Genomic DNA, 18,326 nt, shown 5'->3' on the forward strand with positions numbered 1-18,326 from the left:
TAAGAATCACTATTAATAAGCATACATCAATGTTCTTAAAATTAATGAATTTTTTGATGAGATGTTTTTTTGCTCTCGAAGTCTTGAATATGAAAGAATATTTCAAGAGCATGAAATTTTGGTTTCTAAACGTGTTTTTTTATAAGAAACAAACGACTAATTTTAATAGATCGTCACTATTTGTGTTATCTGAATGATTGTTTAATGGTCACGCTTATGTAGATATCAATTATATATGTGTTTAATGCATAACCAGGTAGGTCCATAAAAGTATCACTTGTTCTTTTATAAGCATAACGTTTATAAGCATATGCAGGCTCAGTTTTTGGTACCTAAACAATGGCTCTATTGTTTGAGAACAATAGAATGCTAAGCATAATGCGAGCCTGATGTAGGGGAGGACACTTGCTTGAAAAAAAAACATGTAGTTACATAATTCCTACGATAATTACATACACCCCCCGTCTCACAGCCCCGGTAGGATTTTCCGTCCAGTGGGGGGTGAAAGTAACGGACTGAAACTCGATGGGCATTGATATTCCCATATCTTTTATGGCTGGGGATTTCAATTCTTTGGTTTTCAAGTCAGAAAATTCTGTGGGTATGGGAAAAATAGCTTAAAATTTAGTAGTGATTGGTTTATTTGATTATTTTTAATAGGGACAAAAATTGGAGGATAATTTCCCACCGGGCCAATATTTTGGACAATTTTTCCATTGGGAAGGGTCCCCAGTGGGTCTGTGAGAAGGGGTGTATTATATGGAGTTCAACGTTATGCAATATACTATATTTATACTATTATCCCTTCGAAATTTCACAAAACAAAACCGTATGCCTCATTTAGAACCAAATTCGTTTTGAACTCATGACTGATATTTACACAGTTCTCCATGTTCATCTTGAGATAATCCAAAGCCATTACCACCATCACAGAAATGAATCTCTTGTGGTTCTCTCCACGCATGCTCTCCGCTAATCGTTGGAATAGAATCTGCGTCATCCTCCATAGTGAAAGCTTGTTGAGGCATTACCTGGAATTTAAGAGAAAGCAATGATGAATTTCAGTTTTACTCAAAATATTTATTTGGTTACACATTAGCTTGTTTTTTTAAGAAGACAAATATTGTTGCGACCCGAGGTCGTGTAACTTTCATCGCAAATTTCTTCCTATACCTGTACTTGTCAGATGTCTACGATATAATCTCTTTAGAATTGTATAAGTAACAGAAAAAGAAAACAATTAATAAAAAACCTTAGTCCTTGCAAGCTCTCTTTCCTCGTCAAATGAGATGTCCTTGGTTAACAAAACAAAGAGACTTGTGAAATGCCACGTGGTGATCACTACCAACACATGTAATGAATACCATTCTTTAAGTAAATATAGTAAGGCGCACATCAACAAACCACGTATAATTCCACCTAAAAGTAAAAATATACAGTAGAGTCTCCATAACTCGAACCTCTATAACTCGAGTGTCTCCCTAACTCGAAAATGTTTTCGGGTCCTTTCAGGCAAAAAAGCCTTACAAACAAGTCTCTACTCTTTTTTTATTTTATAAGAACAATGAGGCTCAAAATCGCAAAAAAAAATAAGAACTATGCCGAACTTGAATTTACTCAAATTCAAGCAATTTAGGGGTCAAAGTAGTACAAATTGGGTATAACGCCTAAAATACCTCAATTATAACCTATAAATAAGAACAAGGTAAAAACAATTTCAGGCTCAAAAAACAATCAGAAAAATTTAACTGGCTCTTATAAAAAAAGTGTATAACAATCATGAATTTTCCATATCTTGAACAAATCTGCGTTCCCGTGAGTGTTCGAGCTATGTAAACTCTACTGAATATAACTGTTCTATTACAACCTACAACAACCTTGTGCCTTGTGATACATACAGTATCAGTCTGTTCCTCAAAGAATCTTGCATTGTAACTAACACGCATGCCACGTCATTCTTTAAACTTTAAACCATTTGTAGTTAATACACGGGTTGCAAAATTATAGCAGTGCAGTCAAAACTGTGAAAAAAAATGTGATTACTCGAGAAAGCTCACGTGATTTTATTCCAAAGTTACTCTGAGTTACTTGGTTTACAAATCAAATTTAATTACTTTATTAGTATTAATAAATTCAAACCAATCAGAAATAAAGGTCATGTAACAAGCACATAAAAATTCCAAGTAAAAGCGTGATTTGACTTCGAACTTTATTTTTGCAACCTGGACACGGAAACAATTTTTGTGCGATTGCAATAAAAAAAAATTGTTGCATTTGCGTGAAAATTGATTCCTTTCGCATGGGCCTAGCAAATGAAACAAAATTTATAAAATTAAATTTAGAACACGTGTGACAGTGATTCAAGATGATTTTAATTTGTGTTTATTCGTATAACGAATTTGATTGGTTAAAATAAATAAAAATGTTGCAAAAAATCTTCTCGAAAAATCTTCTCGAGGTGAGGGAACACGAGGGTTTTTGTATAATTCTCAATTGCAACATGAAAATGTTGTTGCTGCAACAAAGAAAAAATATCAAACTGGTTTGATATTTATTTTTGTTCTTCAGCAACAAAAACATCTAGCGGAAAATGTTGCAAAATAGCAATATCTGATGTGGGGAAACATATCCATGCGATTCTTCTTCTAGTTGCTTTAGCTTAAAGGGATAATCAGATGGTCTGAGATATTTTGCCTGCAGATAGCTTCTAGGACTTTAGGAAAAACCTCTATATTTTTCGGTGTACTTTTCCTAACTCAAGTTATGCCACTTTGAAATTTTGAACCTTTGCTTGAAAACAATAGAAAAAAGTGTGAAAAGTCCCTGAAAAGTCCCATTTTTCGAGATTTCAAATTAAATTAACTTTCAATTTAAAAAAGAGTATAGTCATTTTCTCACCATGACTTTCAATAGCATGATTCAATACTTTGTGAATGTTTAGCTATTAAGCATCATAAGAAAGTCTTTTCACCCCTTCTGTCTTAAAGTGCCCAAAAGTAAGGACAGCTGATCTCGCTACAATAATTTACTAGTTGTTTATCAAAAAAGTATACCTAAGTAAAACAATCGTCTGGTGTACATGTTTTTCTTGGGAGATTTCTCAAACAGTTTGAACATCAGTTTATGAACGACAGCAACCAAGGTACCACTCCCTATCACCAGAGCTGCATGGATAGGATAATATATGAATCCGAAAGTGAGCCCTGTTCCCATTACAACAAGCAATACCAAACTCCATACCATCCGCTCTATAGTTTTCATCTTGTATCCGAAAAGCATTTTGTTGACACTTCTACACGATTCTATATTTATCTTCTTTGTTTCATCCATCTTAATTTTTTTTAACTTTTAAATGATAATTATGAAAAGAATAACCAGAAACTTTTCTTGGATTGGGCAGAAGTTACCCGTTATTTTGAAAATAATAATTGTCAACAGCCATATACTTGTCTATATTACTAAACGTAGAATGTGAGTGAGCCGTGAGGGGGCCATTATGGATTTTTGAGATGGGGGTTCGAGAGTTACGTGACCGATTTTTTGGTTGGGTGGTTGGCTGGGTGGTTGAAAACGAAAACGAAAGTGGTCAGGGGAATAGTGTGAAAATTAGCGTTTTTGTAAGAAGTCGCTGCAGTGCAAATCTTTCGCAAATTTAAAAACCCACTTTCCCGTGGAAATAATTGACGTTTCTTGTTTTTTTGGGACCCTTGGGGCATAAGCTACCCGTTGAACGCAAAAATTTCAAAAAGAAACAAAGATGGCGGATGATAAATGTAAACAATGAAAATGAAAGTGAAACTAAATCTTGCGATGGCTGTCAACGTTAAACGTTATATATTTCCAGACAAATAGATTTGCTTTGCTTTGAAACACTTTTCATTACTTGCTGTGGATTTTGGGGAATAACAGAAGCTAGAGGTAACCAACCCTCTTGGGACTGCCCCATTATCTGAAGTGATCCAGCCCAAGATTTGAAATGCAAGCGTCACCACCACAAACCAACACACAAGTGGCTGTCGTCAATGAATTGAAAACGTGTGATCGATGCGACAAAAGGTATAAAGGTAATGCTGGACTGAAGAATCATCAAAGATTCTGTAAAGCAAAACCAAAAACAGCTCCAGCACAGCCTCCTCTCGTCGAGACTCCAGACCAACCATCAATAGCAGAAAATGACAGCCAACAACCAGAACAATCAATACCAACAAACATTCAAAATGAGATCCCATTGTATACATGGGGAGACTACGACAACACCCATGTGGTAAGAAGTATTGAATACATATATGAGAAGATTGTATATTGGAGGAGAAATTTATTTATGCTGCCATTCGGCAAAGTTGGGAAGAGCTACATTGAACAAAATAACTATCTTCTCAACGAATGGTTACATGACTCTCCCTTAGCAAGCATATCATTCAAAATGATAATGGTTATGCCTCAGTTACTTCTTCAAAAGCCTTCACCGAAATCCAAAGCGAAAGATCACAGTGCTCACCTAAAAAGAAGGCTAGAGCTTTGGATGAAAGGAGAATTCCATCAACTGCTAGAGGAAAGTACATCAATTCAACAGAACTTAAAAAGTTCGAGCAAACCAAAAACAATCGCGGAAACCTCGAAACGCTTCCTGAAAGAAATGCAGAGAGGCAACATTAATGGAGCCATAAAAATCCTGACAAATAACATGGAGAACGGCATCCTTCCCATCAATGAAAAGACTCTCCAACTTCTTCGTCAAAAGCACCCTGAGGCGAAGGAACCACCAGAAAACGCATTGCTGACCGACGAGGAAAAGCCAGTCCATCCGATCAAATTCGAAATGATTGACGAGGAGATGGTGAGAAAAGCTGCATCGACAACGAAAGGTGGTGCCGGTCCATCGGGGCTGGATGCAAATGGCTGGTGCAGAATTTTAACATCGAACTGTTATGGCACCAGCTCTTCTGATCTATGTAAAACACTAGCCTTAGTAATAAAAAGGCTATGCACCGAAAAAGTGAACTCCTTATCAATCGAAGCACTTTTGGCATCTAGACTTATACCACTGGACAAAAACCCTGGACTTCGCCCCATCGGAGTCGGAGAAATCCTCAGACGAATAGCCGGAAAAGTCGTCACTGCTGCTCTTCGTCAGGAAATCATCTCATCAGTCGGCTGTCTTCAAACTTGCGCAGGGCTAGAAGCAGGGTGTGAGTCAACTATCCATGCCATGCGAACCAAATTCGATCAAGAAGAATCAGAGGCCGTCCTGTTGGTCGATGCGAGCAATGCTTTCAATGCTATTAACCGAAAAGCGTTTCTTCACAATGTTGGTATCGTATGTCCACCTCTCGCCATATTCGCTCGTAACTGTTATGCCGAGAACCTACGGCTATTCGTAATCGGTGGAGTAGAGATATCTTCGAAGGAGGGTACAACGCAAGGAGACCCAGTCGCCATGGCGATATATGCTGTCGCAATAATACCCCTGATCTTCATGTTAGTCAATGCGAGCATAACAAAAAACCACGATACTGTATCAGCCGGTTTTGCAGACGACCTGACTGCAGCTGGAAAAATCGACGAGCTTTTGTTTTGGTGGAAGCAATTATGTTCACTTGGTCCCGATTTTGGCTATTATCCTGAGGCAACAAAGTCATGGCTCATCACCAAGCAACGATTTGAAACAGCTGCTAGAAGTACCTTTAAAGATAGCAAAGTAAATGTAACCGTTGAAGGAAAAAGACATCTCGGAGCAACGATTGGCTCGGAGGGCTATAAAAAGTCCTTCGTCCGGGAGAAAGTCAAGGAACTAATTGACCAATTAAAAGTCTTGTCAAAAATTGCCCAGATCGAACCGCAGGCAGCATACACTTGCTTTACGGCAGGTTTCAAACACAAGCTAACATACATGATGCGTACGATTCCCAACATCGTAGATGAGCTAGCGGAGTTCGATTTTGTTTTGGACAACGAGTTCATACCTGCCATAACAGATGGTATTCATTGTTCTCCCATCGAGCGGCAGCTGATTTCACTCCCAACGAAAATGGGAGGTCTTGCTATCCCTATCTACACCGAGCTGTCCGACCAAGAATTTGAAAACTCGATCAAAGTCACTCGAAGTCTCTCAAATGCTATCCTTCAACGAAAGCATTTTCTTCACGAATACAACGAAAGCCACGGCATCAAAAGAGAAATCCGTTCCGAAAAATCCAAGAGACAAGAAGCAAGACGGAAAACCATCATCGAACAACTTCCGATCCACCAGCGAAAGGCCGTTGAAATAAGCTCCGAAAAAGGTGCTTCTATCTGGTTGACGACGCTACCTCTTCTTGAAGAGGGGTACAATATCCCAAAGAACGTATTTTGGGACTTGATTCGCCTTCGATACGGGTGGAATTTAAAACGTCTACCAGCCAAATGCGAGTGTGGTGAAACGTTTACGATTGAACATTCACTGACGTGCAAGAAAGGAGGATTTGTTTCACTTCGTCATAATAATTTACGAAATTTGACGGCGAACCTTCTGAGTAGCACATGCAAGGATGTTTGTGTTGAGCCAGCTCTTACACCTCTCACTGGAGAGGAGTTTAACGAACGCTCAGCTATTGTCTCAGACAATGCACGTTTAGACATTAAAGCACGGGGTTTCTGGCAAGCAGGACAGTTGGCCTTTTTTGATATAAGGGTGTTTAACCCACTTGCCAAGCGATACGCCAACCAGAGCCTCAAAAAGTGTTTTGAAATAAACGAAAAGGAGAAAAAGAAATCTTATGGTGAACGTATTCTTCAAATTGAACACGGTTCGTTTACTCCCCTTGTTTTCTCCGCTACTGGTGGAATGGGGCGAGAAACAACAAAATTTTACTCTCGTTTAGCAGAGACTCTCGGTGAGAAAAAGAACATCACCTACTCTCTAATGGTTACGTGGTTGCGAAGAAAGATTTCTTTCTCCCTAATAAGCGCTGTTGCTATGTGTATTAGAGGAAGTCGATCGTGTAGGTCGCAGAAAGAACTATTAGATTCACTAGACAAGGGTAACCCCATTGTCAGTGAAACAATTGCAAATATCTAATTTTATTTTTTTTATCTAATCTTATTATTATTACCATGTTTTATCATCAATATCCATACCGGGACAGGCTTCGGCTATAACCTTAGCTTTTTAATTTATTGTATATTTTTCTGTAAGCTATGTAAATATTCGATTTTACTACGTATACGTTTTTGTGATAAAGACAAAGTATTACTCTAGTTTTTTTAAAAAATTATTTTCAACTGAGGATTGTTTGTAAAAACATGAAGCTGCCAGTATTGAAAAAATAATTTTCATTACTTTAAAAAAAAAAAAAAAATTCAAAATTCGCGAATTGACCGTTGAAAACATTAGGGGTAAAGGGACCCAATGACGTCACAGATTTGGGAAAAACTTCAAAATGCGATATCTCGAGTTTGAAAAGGAGTTGGGAGGTCGGAGACCCCTCATTGGATCGAGAACTTTATGGAGAATAAGATGAGAGAGGTTATAAGGCTTGAGTGTGAGTTTAAAATTTGGCTGAATTTTTAGGCGTTTTTAGTTGATGACGTCATCAAAACAGGAAAAATCCAATATCTCGAGATTGGAAAGGAGTTAGGAGATGGTTGACCCATCATTTGATCGGAAATTTAAAGGAGAATAATTTGGGAGGGGTAAGAGTGGGTATATAGAGACTTTCGAAAATAAATATATTCAAATTTTGGTTCCGATGACGTCGTCAAGTTCTGAAAATCCAATATCTGGAGTTTAGAGCCCAAATGACGTCACAAAACATTAAATTTGCAATATTTTTAGTTTTCAATCATTTAAAGTGGTAATTTTTCGTTGTTTGGGCTTACAAATCAGATCTTTTTACCCTCCCCACCATCCAAAGGGCTTATGATGCGTTCAGCTTATCTACTCCTCGGCGGGTGCGACGCCGGGTGACGGCTAGTTTATTTACTGTTTGCCTTGTAACTGAATAGGTACATGAATTTTTTGTTGATTAAATTTAATAAATGCGGTAATTAATGCATAATCTAGTCCAGTTGGCACAGGGCATTGTTTTCACTCGAGTCAAGACAAAATGTAGTTTAAATGTTAAAAAGATGTCGTGTACGCTATTCTTATAAGAAATCTTTTATGAATACGAGGCACAATTTGGTAAAAAAAAAACAGTTTGTGGACGATCGCAACTTCATATTTTGGAAAGTGTTCAGAAAAACTGATTTTAAACGCCTTCAAACCAATGCAATGATACATAAATGTATTTGTAAGAATTTTTCAGCTTGGGAGAAAATAAGAAGAGTCGAGCCTCAGTTCAAAATTTACTGATTCTTATAAAAAAGCCGCTTATAAATCTTCGTTTTCTTTCGACGGTATTTCGATCGTAGATAATTTTTATCACCACGCATTTCAAGGTTACATTTCCTAGTTTGAAATTTATCTAATCTTATATCAATAATGTCTTTTTGTGGGCTAAATTTGGTTAGTTCTTATCAACGTTTTCTTTAATTAATGGCTATTACTACACGTTTTTTACATAAGAACAAACTATATAAGAACATAAGGCTTCAATGGCCAAATTGTTAAGAACAAGCTAAGGCTTTGTGGACTTTAAAACACTCAATTTCTTAGGAAAATGGACAAAAATACTCACAAAATGGTGAAAATAAGAACAATTATGAACATTTTTCGACTTAAAAGTCAAAAAGCTAAGAACAGCGGAAGGCCTCAAAAAAATCTTGATATTCTTATAAAAAAACGTGTACTTAGTTGTGGTTAAAATAACATTCCCTTTGTATTCAACTTGCATAATTGTTGTTGGATTGAGTTGAGTTGAAAACATTTTTCTACATGCTCTTTTTTTAAACCTTTTTTTCGAAAAAAAGAAAAGTCTGAATGAGACAAACATTCTAAATTTCCTGAAAACTTTTTTAGTTTTTAGAAAAGTCACTAAATAAATACACAGAAAACACCATCGATGGTCGATGGTCGATTTTTAACGTTTTTGAGCACCTTCAGAAAGTAACTTTTTTATTCAATAGAGCGTAACTTTCGATCTAATGAACCGAATTTAATAAATGACCCATCATAATTTAAGTTTATCTTTCTTCTTTCCAATGAAATAGGAATTGTTCTTTTAAAATTTTTAGATTTCGAGGAAATTAAGTTTTAAAGAGAGAAACTTTTTTGTGGCGCACTCGGTAGCTTTGTCTAGGTTTTACGTATTATATAAATTGACCCATATAATAATTGGTGCTACCATTAGGGGACAATGTACTAAAGTGTTTGGTCAAAGATGGCGGATATAGCTTTGTCTAGGTTTTGAATACAGGCCAGTGGGAATATGGTCCTCATTTAAAAAAATCCTAAAGCTGAAGAGAGAATAATAAGAATTTTATTTTAAATGTTTTATCTTAAACTGTTTTTCAGACGCAGCCAAGTTGACATCAAAGATACAAATCATCACTTATTGAAGAAGTTAAGGCTTTCACTAATTTACCAAACTTTATGGGGACAACGTCATGAATTGGCTTTGAACTCCACTGTCAAGGAGTTTGTGGAGATGACAGTATCGCTCTATCAAATCAAAGACAACTCGACTGAGGTAAGGAGTGATCCTTTTTTTGATGAAATCAGAAACACATAGATGTAATTACATTTATCAGTCAATAATAGAGATCAATTTATTTATCCTATACTCAAGAGCTTCGGAGTTTCGTGTCGTTTCAGGCAGTCTTCAGTCTTTTTATGTAATTAAATTCATGCATTTCTCTTAGCTTTCTTAAAGTGGCGAGAAAAAGAAAAAATATTGATTAACGTTTGTTAATCTAAGCTCTGTTTTCCCCTATGTTTTCAGCCTGTTTTCGGTTTCACCAACTGTACGGTCATTGGAGATTGGAGAATATTACCATTACCGAATTCTTTCCCAATACTTTGTTTAATGACTAAAATCTTTGTCTTAATATTTTTAGGCTCTCCAATTACGACATATGTTCATTGGTCTTATGCGCGTCATAGCTGAATGCTGTTCCGTGAAAGATAAACTTTCTACAGGCTATTATCATGGCAATGACGCAAAAAGCTTTTGTGGATATTTTACAGAATACAGCTTGCTATTATTTAAGTCCCCTGGCACACTGCACCGTATGAAAGTAATATTTTTGCATGAGATTGGCGATACTTGGATAACGTATCGTGTATGCGAGGCCTTACTAGACCGGATGGATTCTTGCTTGGTACCGTCAAGGATAAAAGACTTTTCTGAAAAGACAATGTCCTTCGATAAAATTGTGAGTTGTTATTGCTCTGAGTTCTATATCCCTACTAGTCCTACTAGTGATAGCAAAAAACTCGTCAAATTATCTATGAAATCTGTTTCCGCTTTACTGTATAACTGGAACTGATTTTGACATTTTTTGCACGATACAGTGTTATGATTAATAGGAAACCTGTGGCTTAAACACAACATCATACATAATTTGTTATAATCATTCCGTTCGTTTTAGATATCATATTACTTTTACATGTATCCTGGAAGAGCTGTTCGGAAGGAACACCCACAATTACGCACGTCCGTCAAAGATCTTCAAACCAGGTTTGTATTGCCAGCCATCCTACGTCTTTTCGTGTCATTGTACAGTATAAAAAATTTATAAGCTTGGTAAAGTGAACTTATATCTTTCAGAAAGTCAATAAGCGGGGACCCTTATAAGGTAAGATACCAAAAATTGGGAGTATAACCGGTTCTAGTCTGAATGGCAGACAAAACTGCATCACCACGGACCCGATAGAGGATATCAGAAGCTAGGCTACCAGCAACCAGATAAGATGCCCGTAGTCTTTATGGCGGGCAAAACCACAGGTTTTATGAGGAATATGAATCGGAATCACGCCTGCATAGTAATTTTTGTTAAGCAAGTTTTTTGAAGTGGAAATCGTTGGTGTCATTAAAATTTCATTCAGAAAGCAAAGTACACTTCACGCTTTTTTTTTATAAGAATAGTGTACTTTGGCTGAGGGTGAGCATTATTCTTATTTTTCTATTGTTCTAAACAATAGGCCTATTGTTCTAACTCTGAAATCTCACCCTAATATTCTTATAGAAGTTATTCTTATGAAAAAAGCGTTTAGTTCTTGAATTAAACATTTTCTTATTAATTTTAATAACAAAAATTAAATTAAATTATTGCTTAACTTGCTCATCTAGAGTGTTTTTCGAGTCTGCTCCATTCAATTTCCATACAGGGGGGGGGGTGGACGAACCTTTCAAGGTAAAATAATATTCTTAGACATGCGTGGATACCCACTGGAAAATGATAAAACTTGCAAAAGAACCCTTGGAAAAATTCTCTTCATACCTTAAAAGTGAGGGTGGACGAACTAAAATCGATCTTTTATCTCCTGGAAATATTAAAATAGTCTTATATCCCCTGAAAAAATGAAAAACTACTCCTTTATTCCCCCTGGAATTTCTTCTCTAATTATCCCATGTATGGATATAAAATGGTATGACCAAATACGTAATTAATACCAATATCGAATTTTAATATATTTCTCGTTTTCCTCGTTTAGAGTAGCCCAACAATCACCATCGAATTCAGTGTCACCTTTGGTTTCACCCAAACGACTCAATAAACCGAACGGAAAAGGTACTGGTCACAACATCCATCGTTTTTGTTTAAGATTTCATGTTTTTTTTTGTAAGCATACAAAATTTCGAAAACAGACTCGGAGATGCTTAGGTCGAGGGCTTGACAAGGCTGAAAAATGCGCATAAGGGTGCTTATATCCCAAGCAAAATAGTAGGGAAATTCCGAAAGTCCGTAAAATCCCAACCAAGATAAGGAAAATAATTTTTTTGTAGGCTCAAGGTAATGTTTAGCATATGCTTAAATTTTTGCCATATCTGATCCTAAATATGCTTGTAAGTGCAATGCCTTTAATAAATATGTATTGTACTTACGGAACAATACTAAAGGAACAACTTTTTCAAATTAGTTGTACATCAGCACTACCCGATTTTTTGTCATTTTGGCGCGTTTGATTGTTGTCTGAACTTTTGAATAAAACTGTTTTTGAAGTTCTTTCGGGAATATTTATAACAAATTTAGAAATTGGGCTAATCATGGTCCTTAAATTCCAAATTCAATTCGACACAAGATTTTCGACGAGAGCTTCCCGATAGCGATAATAAATTGATAAATCTCAATAAGGCACAATTGGTGCATATGTTTTTTTTGAATAAGGTCCCAAAAACAATTCTTGCAAAGATTTGGACAGAAATTCTTATATTACGACTGTTAAATGATCCGTTTTGTTCTCTCAGGTGAAACACTTTTGCACGTGGCTTGTAATAAGCGTAAAATTCCTCGAATCAAAGCGCTCATCGAAATGGGTGCTAAAGTTAACACACAAGACAACGCAGGGTGGACGCCCTTACACGAGGCGTGTTGCTTTGGTAACCACGAAGTTGTGCAAGAACTCACGAAATCCCCCGGTTAGTCTTATCAATTGTGAATTATCGCCCTGAATTTCTTGAGAAATATTATAAAAGATCATCTAAAATACAGTTATGCGAGGGACTTAAGTTGCAATCTCACAGTTTTCATTTGACTTTATTTCGCGAAATAGGCAAATTCCCGCAATTAAAATAGTGAAAATAGCACGAAAATCACCACAAAACTTTTTGATATTTTCTAGATATTGATTTAACGTTGACACGTGGTAAAAAGACGCAATGCATTGATGGAACTACCGCATTGCATGACGCTGTAGAGAATAATTTCCTTAATATCGCCGAGTTCTTGTTACAAAAAGGAGGTAGGTGCATAATAGAAAAGGTTAACCAGTCACACCTTCACAACTGTAGCCTATACCAAACTCTTCTTCGCTGACTGAAAAGATAACGCGTAAGGTTTGTGATGGTTATGCAACATTTCGTGCCTCAGACTTTTTTCCAAAAATCTCTGAATGTCTCTGCGGTGAAGCGTAACTATTTTCAGCATTCTTACTCTAGGGGCTGAGTTAGGTCCCCGTATGCACATCGGCGTATAGTCATTTTTTCTTTTGATCATGAAAGTATAGTCCTTGAAGAGTCAGAAAACGTGTGTGGCGTTATTTGGATCAGGCTCAAATTTCCATAATGGCGGATTTTAGATTTTCAACCCTTTTTAGCCCTCTTGCTTGAAAAAAAAATTTGGTATATGATATGCAAGGTATAAAGCTCAAAAAATATTTTTCTTAGTCTAGCAGAGCCTAAGAGCCCATGTGACGAAAGAAAATTTTGAATCCGCCATTATGGATTTGGAAATTTATGTAGAAAAAAAACTTTTCCTGAATTTTATTATTTGAACGGTAGGCAAGACCCTCCGAAAATTTCAAGTAAATTAAGTAAGCCAATCAAATGTTACAGCCACGGAAATCTGGAACCAAAAGTAGTCATTTCAAAAAATCGAAATCGTAAGTGCTTCCTATCTCCAGATAACGAAATTTTCAGACCATGATTTTGACCTTTTTTTTAATCAACATAAAATTTGTGACTGATTGGTATATAATAGGGTATGTTTAAAGTCAAAAAAAATTTTTTTCAAGCAAGAGGGCTAAAAAGGGTTGAAAATCTAAAATCCGCCATTATGGAAATTTGTGCCTGATCCAAATAACGCCACACACGTTTTCTGACTCTTCAAGGACTATACTTTCATGATCAAAAGAAAAAATGACTATACGCCGATGCGCATACGAGACCTAACTCAGCCCCTAGAGTATCTATTTAGCTCAACTAATAAAGTGATGCTAAGGCCAGTCTCCACTTGCGCGCGTTTCGATCGCACTTTTTCGAGTAAAGCTTTCACGCTATTGGTCAAAAGAAAAATGAAGCAACTCCATTGGCGCGATCTGATGTAACGGTTGAAAAAAGTTGAAATGTGTTCAACTTTTTCTTCGAGCGCACGCTACATTTTTATGACGTAATCTTTTTTCCAAGCAAAAAAGATTGAAGCCAAAAAGTGCGGTCGCAGTGCGCGGAAGTGGATACCGGACTTTACATTTAACACATCAATGCAATGGTATCTTTCATTTTTAAAAAGAGCACTCCGACGCTTTTGTTTTCTCGGATTTTGTCTCAGAAAACTGGAACCAACCACTGACCTTTACATATCTCTGGACCAAGCTATATCCGCCATCTTTGATCGAAGTTCTTTTGAAAGTTTGTACCTGTTTTGAAGTTCAAAAACATACAGACGTCAGTACTACGATCAAGACGTCAAATCACAGTAGAGCTGACAGTTAGTTGGTCTTAAAGCGGCTGTATTTCTTTGTGTGTTTTAGTTAGAGAGTCGTTGTAATACAATTTTTTGCTCAGAATTTCATGCACTATCAGATGGTACCAATCATTTTCGTTTATTTTGACTTTTGAAAATAAGCAATTTCTCTACCCCTTATTTTCTTTCGCAGTTTTACCTATGGCGTCCCTATTTTGGTCAAAGTTCAACAATCACTTCTATTGAAAATTCTATTGTAAAAACGTTGATTAGGTCATTAAATGAAAGTCCATAAAAGACGGCTCGCCATACAAATCGGACGGTTTCTACATGATTTGACGATAAAAATGAAAATTTGTTTTTCCTTTTTTGCCGATTACTAGTTCAATTTTTAAGAATAAGGAGCAATATTTTTACCAATGTATAGCAAAAGAAATTCTTAACGCAATGATATTAAATTGGTTCTTGTAAACTGTCAGAAGTGGAGTAAAATCAAGATGAACTTATAATTTTCTCGAGCTCTAGCTTTCCATATTATGGTGCGGTCATGATGCGGTTATATCAGTAGAATCGCTAAGAAATTCTGAGCAAGAAGATATAGGTACCTTTTCGTATAAGAGAGGTGTACCCAAAATATAAGCCCTAAAAGTTTGCGCATAATCAGACTTGAAACAAAAGAATTTTGTAACAACACGCTAATTATGCAGATTTTTTACAACAAAAGAAACCTATTTACTCGACATAAACTCCCTTAAGGGCAAGAGACCTGGTATATGACGAGCCGTTTTTCCATTGTTTTCAAAAAGCTGTTTTTCCATCTCTTTACATTCCTCTGAATACATATACTGTTCTTTGGAAGAGACTAAAAATAGCTAGGTCGTAAAAAACGCATAATATTTTGCTTGGCCGGCATTGAGTAACTTGGTCCAGGGATATATAAATGTCAGTGGGAACAACTGAGACATAGAATCTCGCTTACTTTCAAAATATGAAAATAGCCCGTGGCGGGCGTGCTAGTACAGGCCACCACAGCTGAGATATTTGAAAACTTGTGTATGATCGGGTGGATGATAGTTTTTTTCTGATTATTTGCACAAAGATGCGTAATATTTTATTATTATTATATTATTGATAACAAATCCAACCATCAAGTATGGTTTAATTGTCAATAAAACTGATTTTTGATGCCGGTACTTTCTAACAATCGCCGGAACAGCCGAATATCGCCGGAAAAACGGTTTTTCTTGAATTTCTCGAGCTTTACTTTATATTTTTAATGAAATTTTGCACACTGATGCAAAATGGCAATACCTAAAATGTGAAGGAGCCTGATTTTTGAAGAAAAAAAATATCGGCCAAAAATGCCTATAATATGCCGTCAAAATCGGTTTGTTGCCATTTTGTCGAGATTTCATTAATGGTTTTTCCCGATTTTTGCACAAAGATGTGTATCAGCAATGCCCTAAGTGTGGCCGATTCGGATTTTTGAGAATCATGTTTTTCCGGTCGAAAATACTGGAAGTATGCCGGAAATCGCCGTTTTTGCAGATTTGAATTGGGCTTTTTCCATTCATATATTTCTTTGTTTTTTCACTTAAAAAATTATTGATAACAATGCCACCATCAAGCATGATTCAATGATTCAATTTTGCAACCGGAACTTTCTATTTCTTTTTTCCCTAACCCCCCCCCCACCCATCAACAATCAATGATGAAATTTAATGCATTTTCGCTAACCGCTAATATTTTCTTAATGATTGTTTTTCTCCTTATTGCTATCTAAGTTTCATCATCAGGTAGGTCCATTCAGCATGTTATCTGTTAAATGTTTATGCCGTCTCTTACCAAGCCGTGTTATAATTTTCTTTGGTTTTGTCTACAGGTCGAGACCTACTTCATTTGAGAAGAGCTGATGGGAAGACACCACTTGATATTTGCCGAGAACCGTCGGCAATGAAAACCTTGTTGAAAAGATATGAGAATGTGGATATGAGTAGCACAAATAAAGAAATGTACAAGACTTTCGTTTCACCTGAACCTCAGAATATGGAATTATTTTTACGAATACTTTTGCAGCTTATCACCAGTTACCGGGACTCGAACATAGACGGCTTAAGATGCAGTTCGAGCCAACTTGAAGCCCAATACAATGATTTATTGATGCATGTCAAATTACTGAACGGGCATAAGATACCCCTCAAATGCAAACTGACTTTGAAACAAATTAAACGCGTTTTGTTTAGCTAAGAGAGAAGTATTACATATGATTTTATTACTGAAGGGTTTTATTCGTTCATACTTCAGAGGTCAATACGGGGATTTGTTAAGATCAGTTTGACGATAATTATTGTAGAAAGGTCTCTTTTAGTTTTTAAAGAAGAATTTTCACTCTTTTATATGTCATATCGACCTACAGTTTATGAAATTCGAAGCTACGACCCCAAGACTATGGAGTCGATTCAATACTATGTAGTTAAATTACTCCGAACTCTTTTTACCCAACCCAAGGCAAACTTTACCGTTATAATGGTAGGTATTCATTCTTCTGCCTGTCTCTCTCGTCACCCTCGTCGATCCTCTTTTTCACCCTTACCCTTCTTCCCCTACATATAGTTGTATCAGTAGTGGCTTCGACTTAACCGATAGATATTTAAAGATAACAAACCTTTCATGACTTATTTTAAGTGCAACGACTGCCTCGTTTTGAAACCATGACGATTCTATCTCTTGAGACTTCAAGTGTTGCTTTTTAAATAGAGTGAATTTCGAGGTAATGCATGAAAAGCTGTACCTAAGAAATATTTGAAAGCAAACCTGATTAAATACACCTTTCCCGAATTATTTGGTATTTTTCGAAGGTTTTCAAACCATATTGAAAACTATATATTTGTATTCCTCCTATAAAGACAAGTGCATGCTGAAAATTTGAGCTCAAAAGCTTTTTTCTATCAATTTTTATGACTGTTTTTGTTCACGGTGAAATCCCTTATAAAATTTAAAACATACAGCCCGGCCTCGTTTCCATGTAATTCTATTGTTTATAAAGAAATTTCAAATCAAAATAACTCAAGAACCGGAAGTGCTTTTTTCATATTTCTTTTTTTATTTGCTTAGTTTTGCGACATACAATTTTATGAAACTAAATAGAAACATCCAAACAGTAAAACAAAAAAGTCAAAAAGCCTAAATAACAATTCGGGAAAGGTGTATTAGGTCGGAAATTTTCATTAGATATTGAAGATTGTTTGTGTGAGTTTTTTCACTGTATATATTTTTCAGTGGTTCAATCCATCAAACTTTTTATGGGAATTTATTTCGATATTGAAGGGTAAATTTTCCGGTATTTGAGAATTTTTTTGCCGTTACGCCGGCACATATCCAAAAGTCCGTACAGCAACCAAACGCTCTTCTGAGGACTGATTGGTTTATTGGGCTTAACTACGTCATAATTTTGAGATTCAACCAATCAGATTGATTTGATTGTTAAGCGGACTGTTGGATAGCTGTAAGTATGGCCCTAAGTGACTAAATTTTGGCTTGGTGACCAAAATTAGGGCCGACTAAAAGTTTGCAATATTCCTGTATTCTTCACCTTTGGAAGCCCCATGAATGTCAACGCTGTTATTCAAAATAATGAAGTTAAGTAAATCGGTAAAATCAGGACGACAAACGGAAATTTAACAGGCTAGTGAGTTTCAACCAATCAAATTTCGTATTCAGTATTACTGAGATTAAGCATACCAGGATAATCACGACGACGGACGAAAAATGTATAGGCTAGTGTAAATACGAAATTTGATTGGTTGAAACTCACTAGCCTGTTAAATTTTCGTTCGTCGTCGTGATTTTACCAATTTACTTACTCTCGGGTACCTAATAGCCGGGGGGGGGGTTGGAAAAAATCTCAAAATTCAATAAGCGGGGGGGGGTTGGAAAAATGTCAGAATTATGACAAAAAAGGGAACTTTCAAAAACATTTTCCCAAAAATTAACAAGGTTGGAATAAGAATGTCCTGGGTGGAAAATTTTCGAAAAATTAATTAGCGGGGGGGGACGGCTATTAG

At 36.3% G+C, this 18,326-nt stretch overlaps 2 protein-coding genes across 3 annotated transcripts in view; one reads left to right on the forward strand and one right to left on the reverse strand.

Moving 5' to 3' along the window:
* Window positions 1-16,725, forward strand: part of LOC136802065 (SMC5-SMC6 complex localization factor protein 1-like) — a 68,973-nt gene extending 52,248 nt beyond the window's left edge. The window contains exons 9-15 of one of the 2 annotated variants that reach the window (XM_067058772.1): window positions 9,434-9,608; window positions 9,976-10,293; window positions 10,510-10,598; window positions 11,576-11,652; window positions 12,330-12,500; window positions 12,704-12,823; window positions 16,145-16,725. In XM_067058772.1, the coding sequence (XP_066914873.1) occupies window positions 9,434-9,608; window positions 9,976-10,293; window positions 10,510-10,598; window positions 11,576-11,652; window positions 12,330-12,500; window positions 12,704-12,823; window positions 16,145-16,509 (1,315 nt within the window). In that variant the 3' untranslated portion in view covers window positions 16,510-16,725. The remainder of the gene's footprint in view (window positions 1-9,433; window positions 9,609-9,975; window positions 10,294-10,509; window positions 10,599-11,575; window positions 11,653-12,329; window positions 12,501-12,703; window positions 12,824-16,144) is intronic. The other variant, XM_067058773.1, reaches the window with a different exon arrangement.
* Window positions 670-3,345, reverse strand: LOC136802129 (uncharacterized). Its single transcript, XM_067058846.1, has 3 exons — window positions 3,054-3,345; window positions 1,253-1,419; window positions 670-1,031 (listed from the first exon to the last, which is right to left on the reverse strand). Exons 1-3 carry the CDS (start codon window positions 3,328-3,330, stop codon window positions 864-866), a joined length of 612 nt encoding a protein of 203 aa, XP_066914947.1. The 5' UTR covers window positions 3,331-3,345; the 3' UTR covers window positions 670-863.
* Window positions 16,726-18,326: the final 1,601 nt, after the last annotated feature.

Source organism: Clytia hemisphaerica, unplaced genomic scaffold (assembly GCF_902728285.1).
Source record: "Clytia hemisphaerica strain Z4C2 unplaced genomic scaffold, Clytia hemisphaerica genome assembly, whole genome shotgun sequence".
NCBI lineage: Eukaryota > Metazoa > Cnidaria > Hydrozoa > Leptothecata > Clytiidae > Clytia > Clytia hemisphaerica.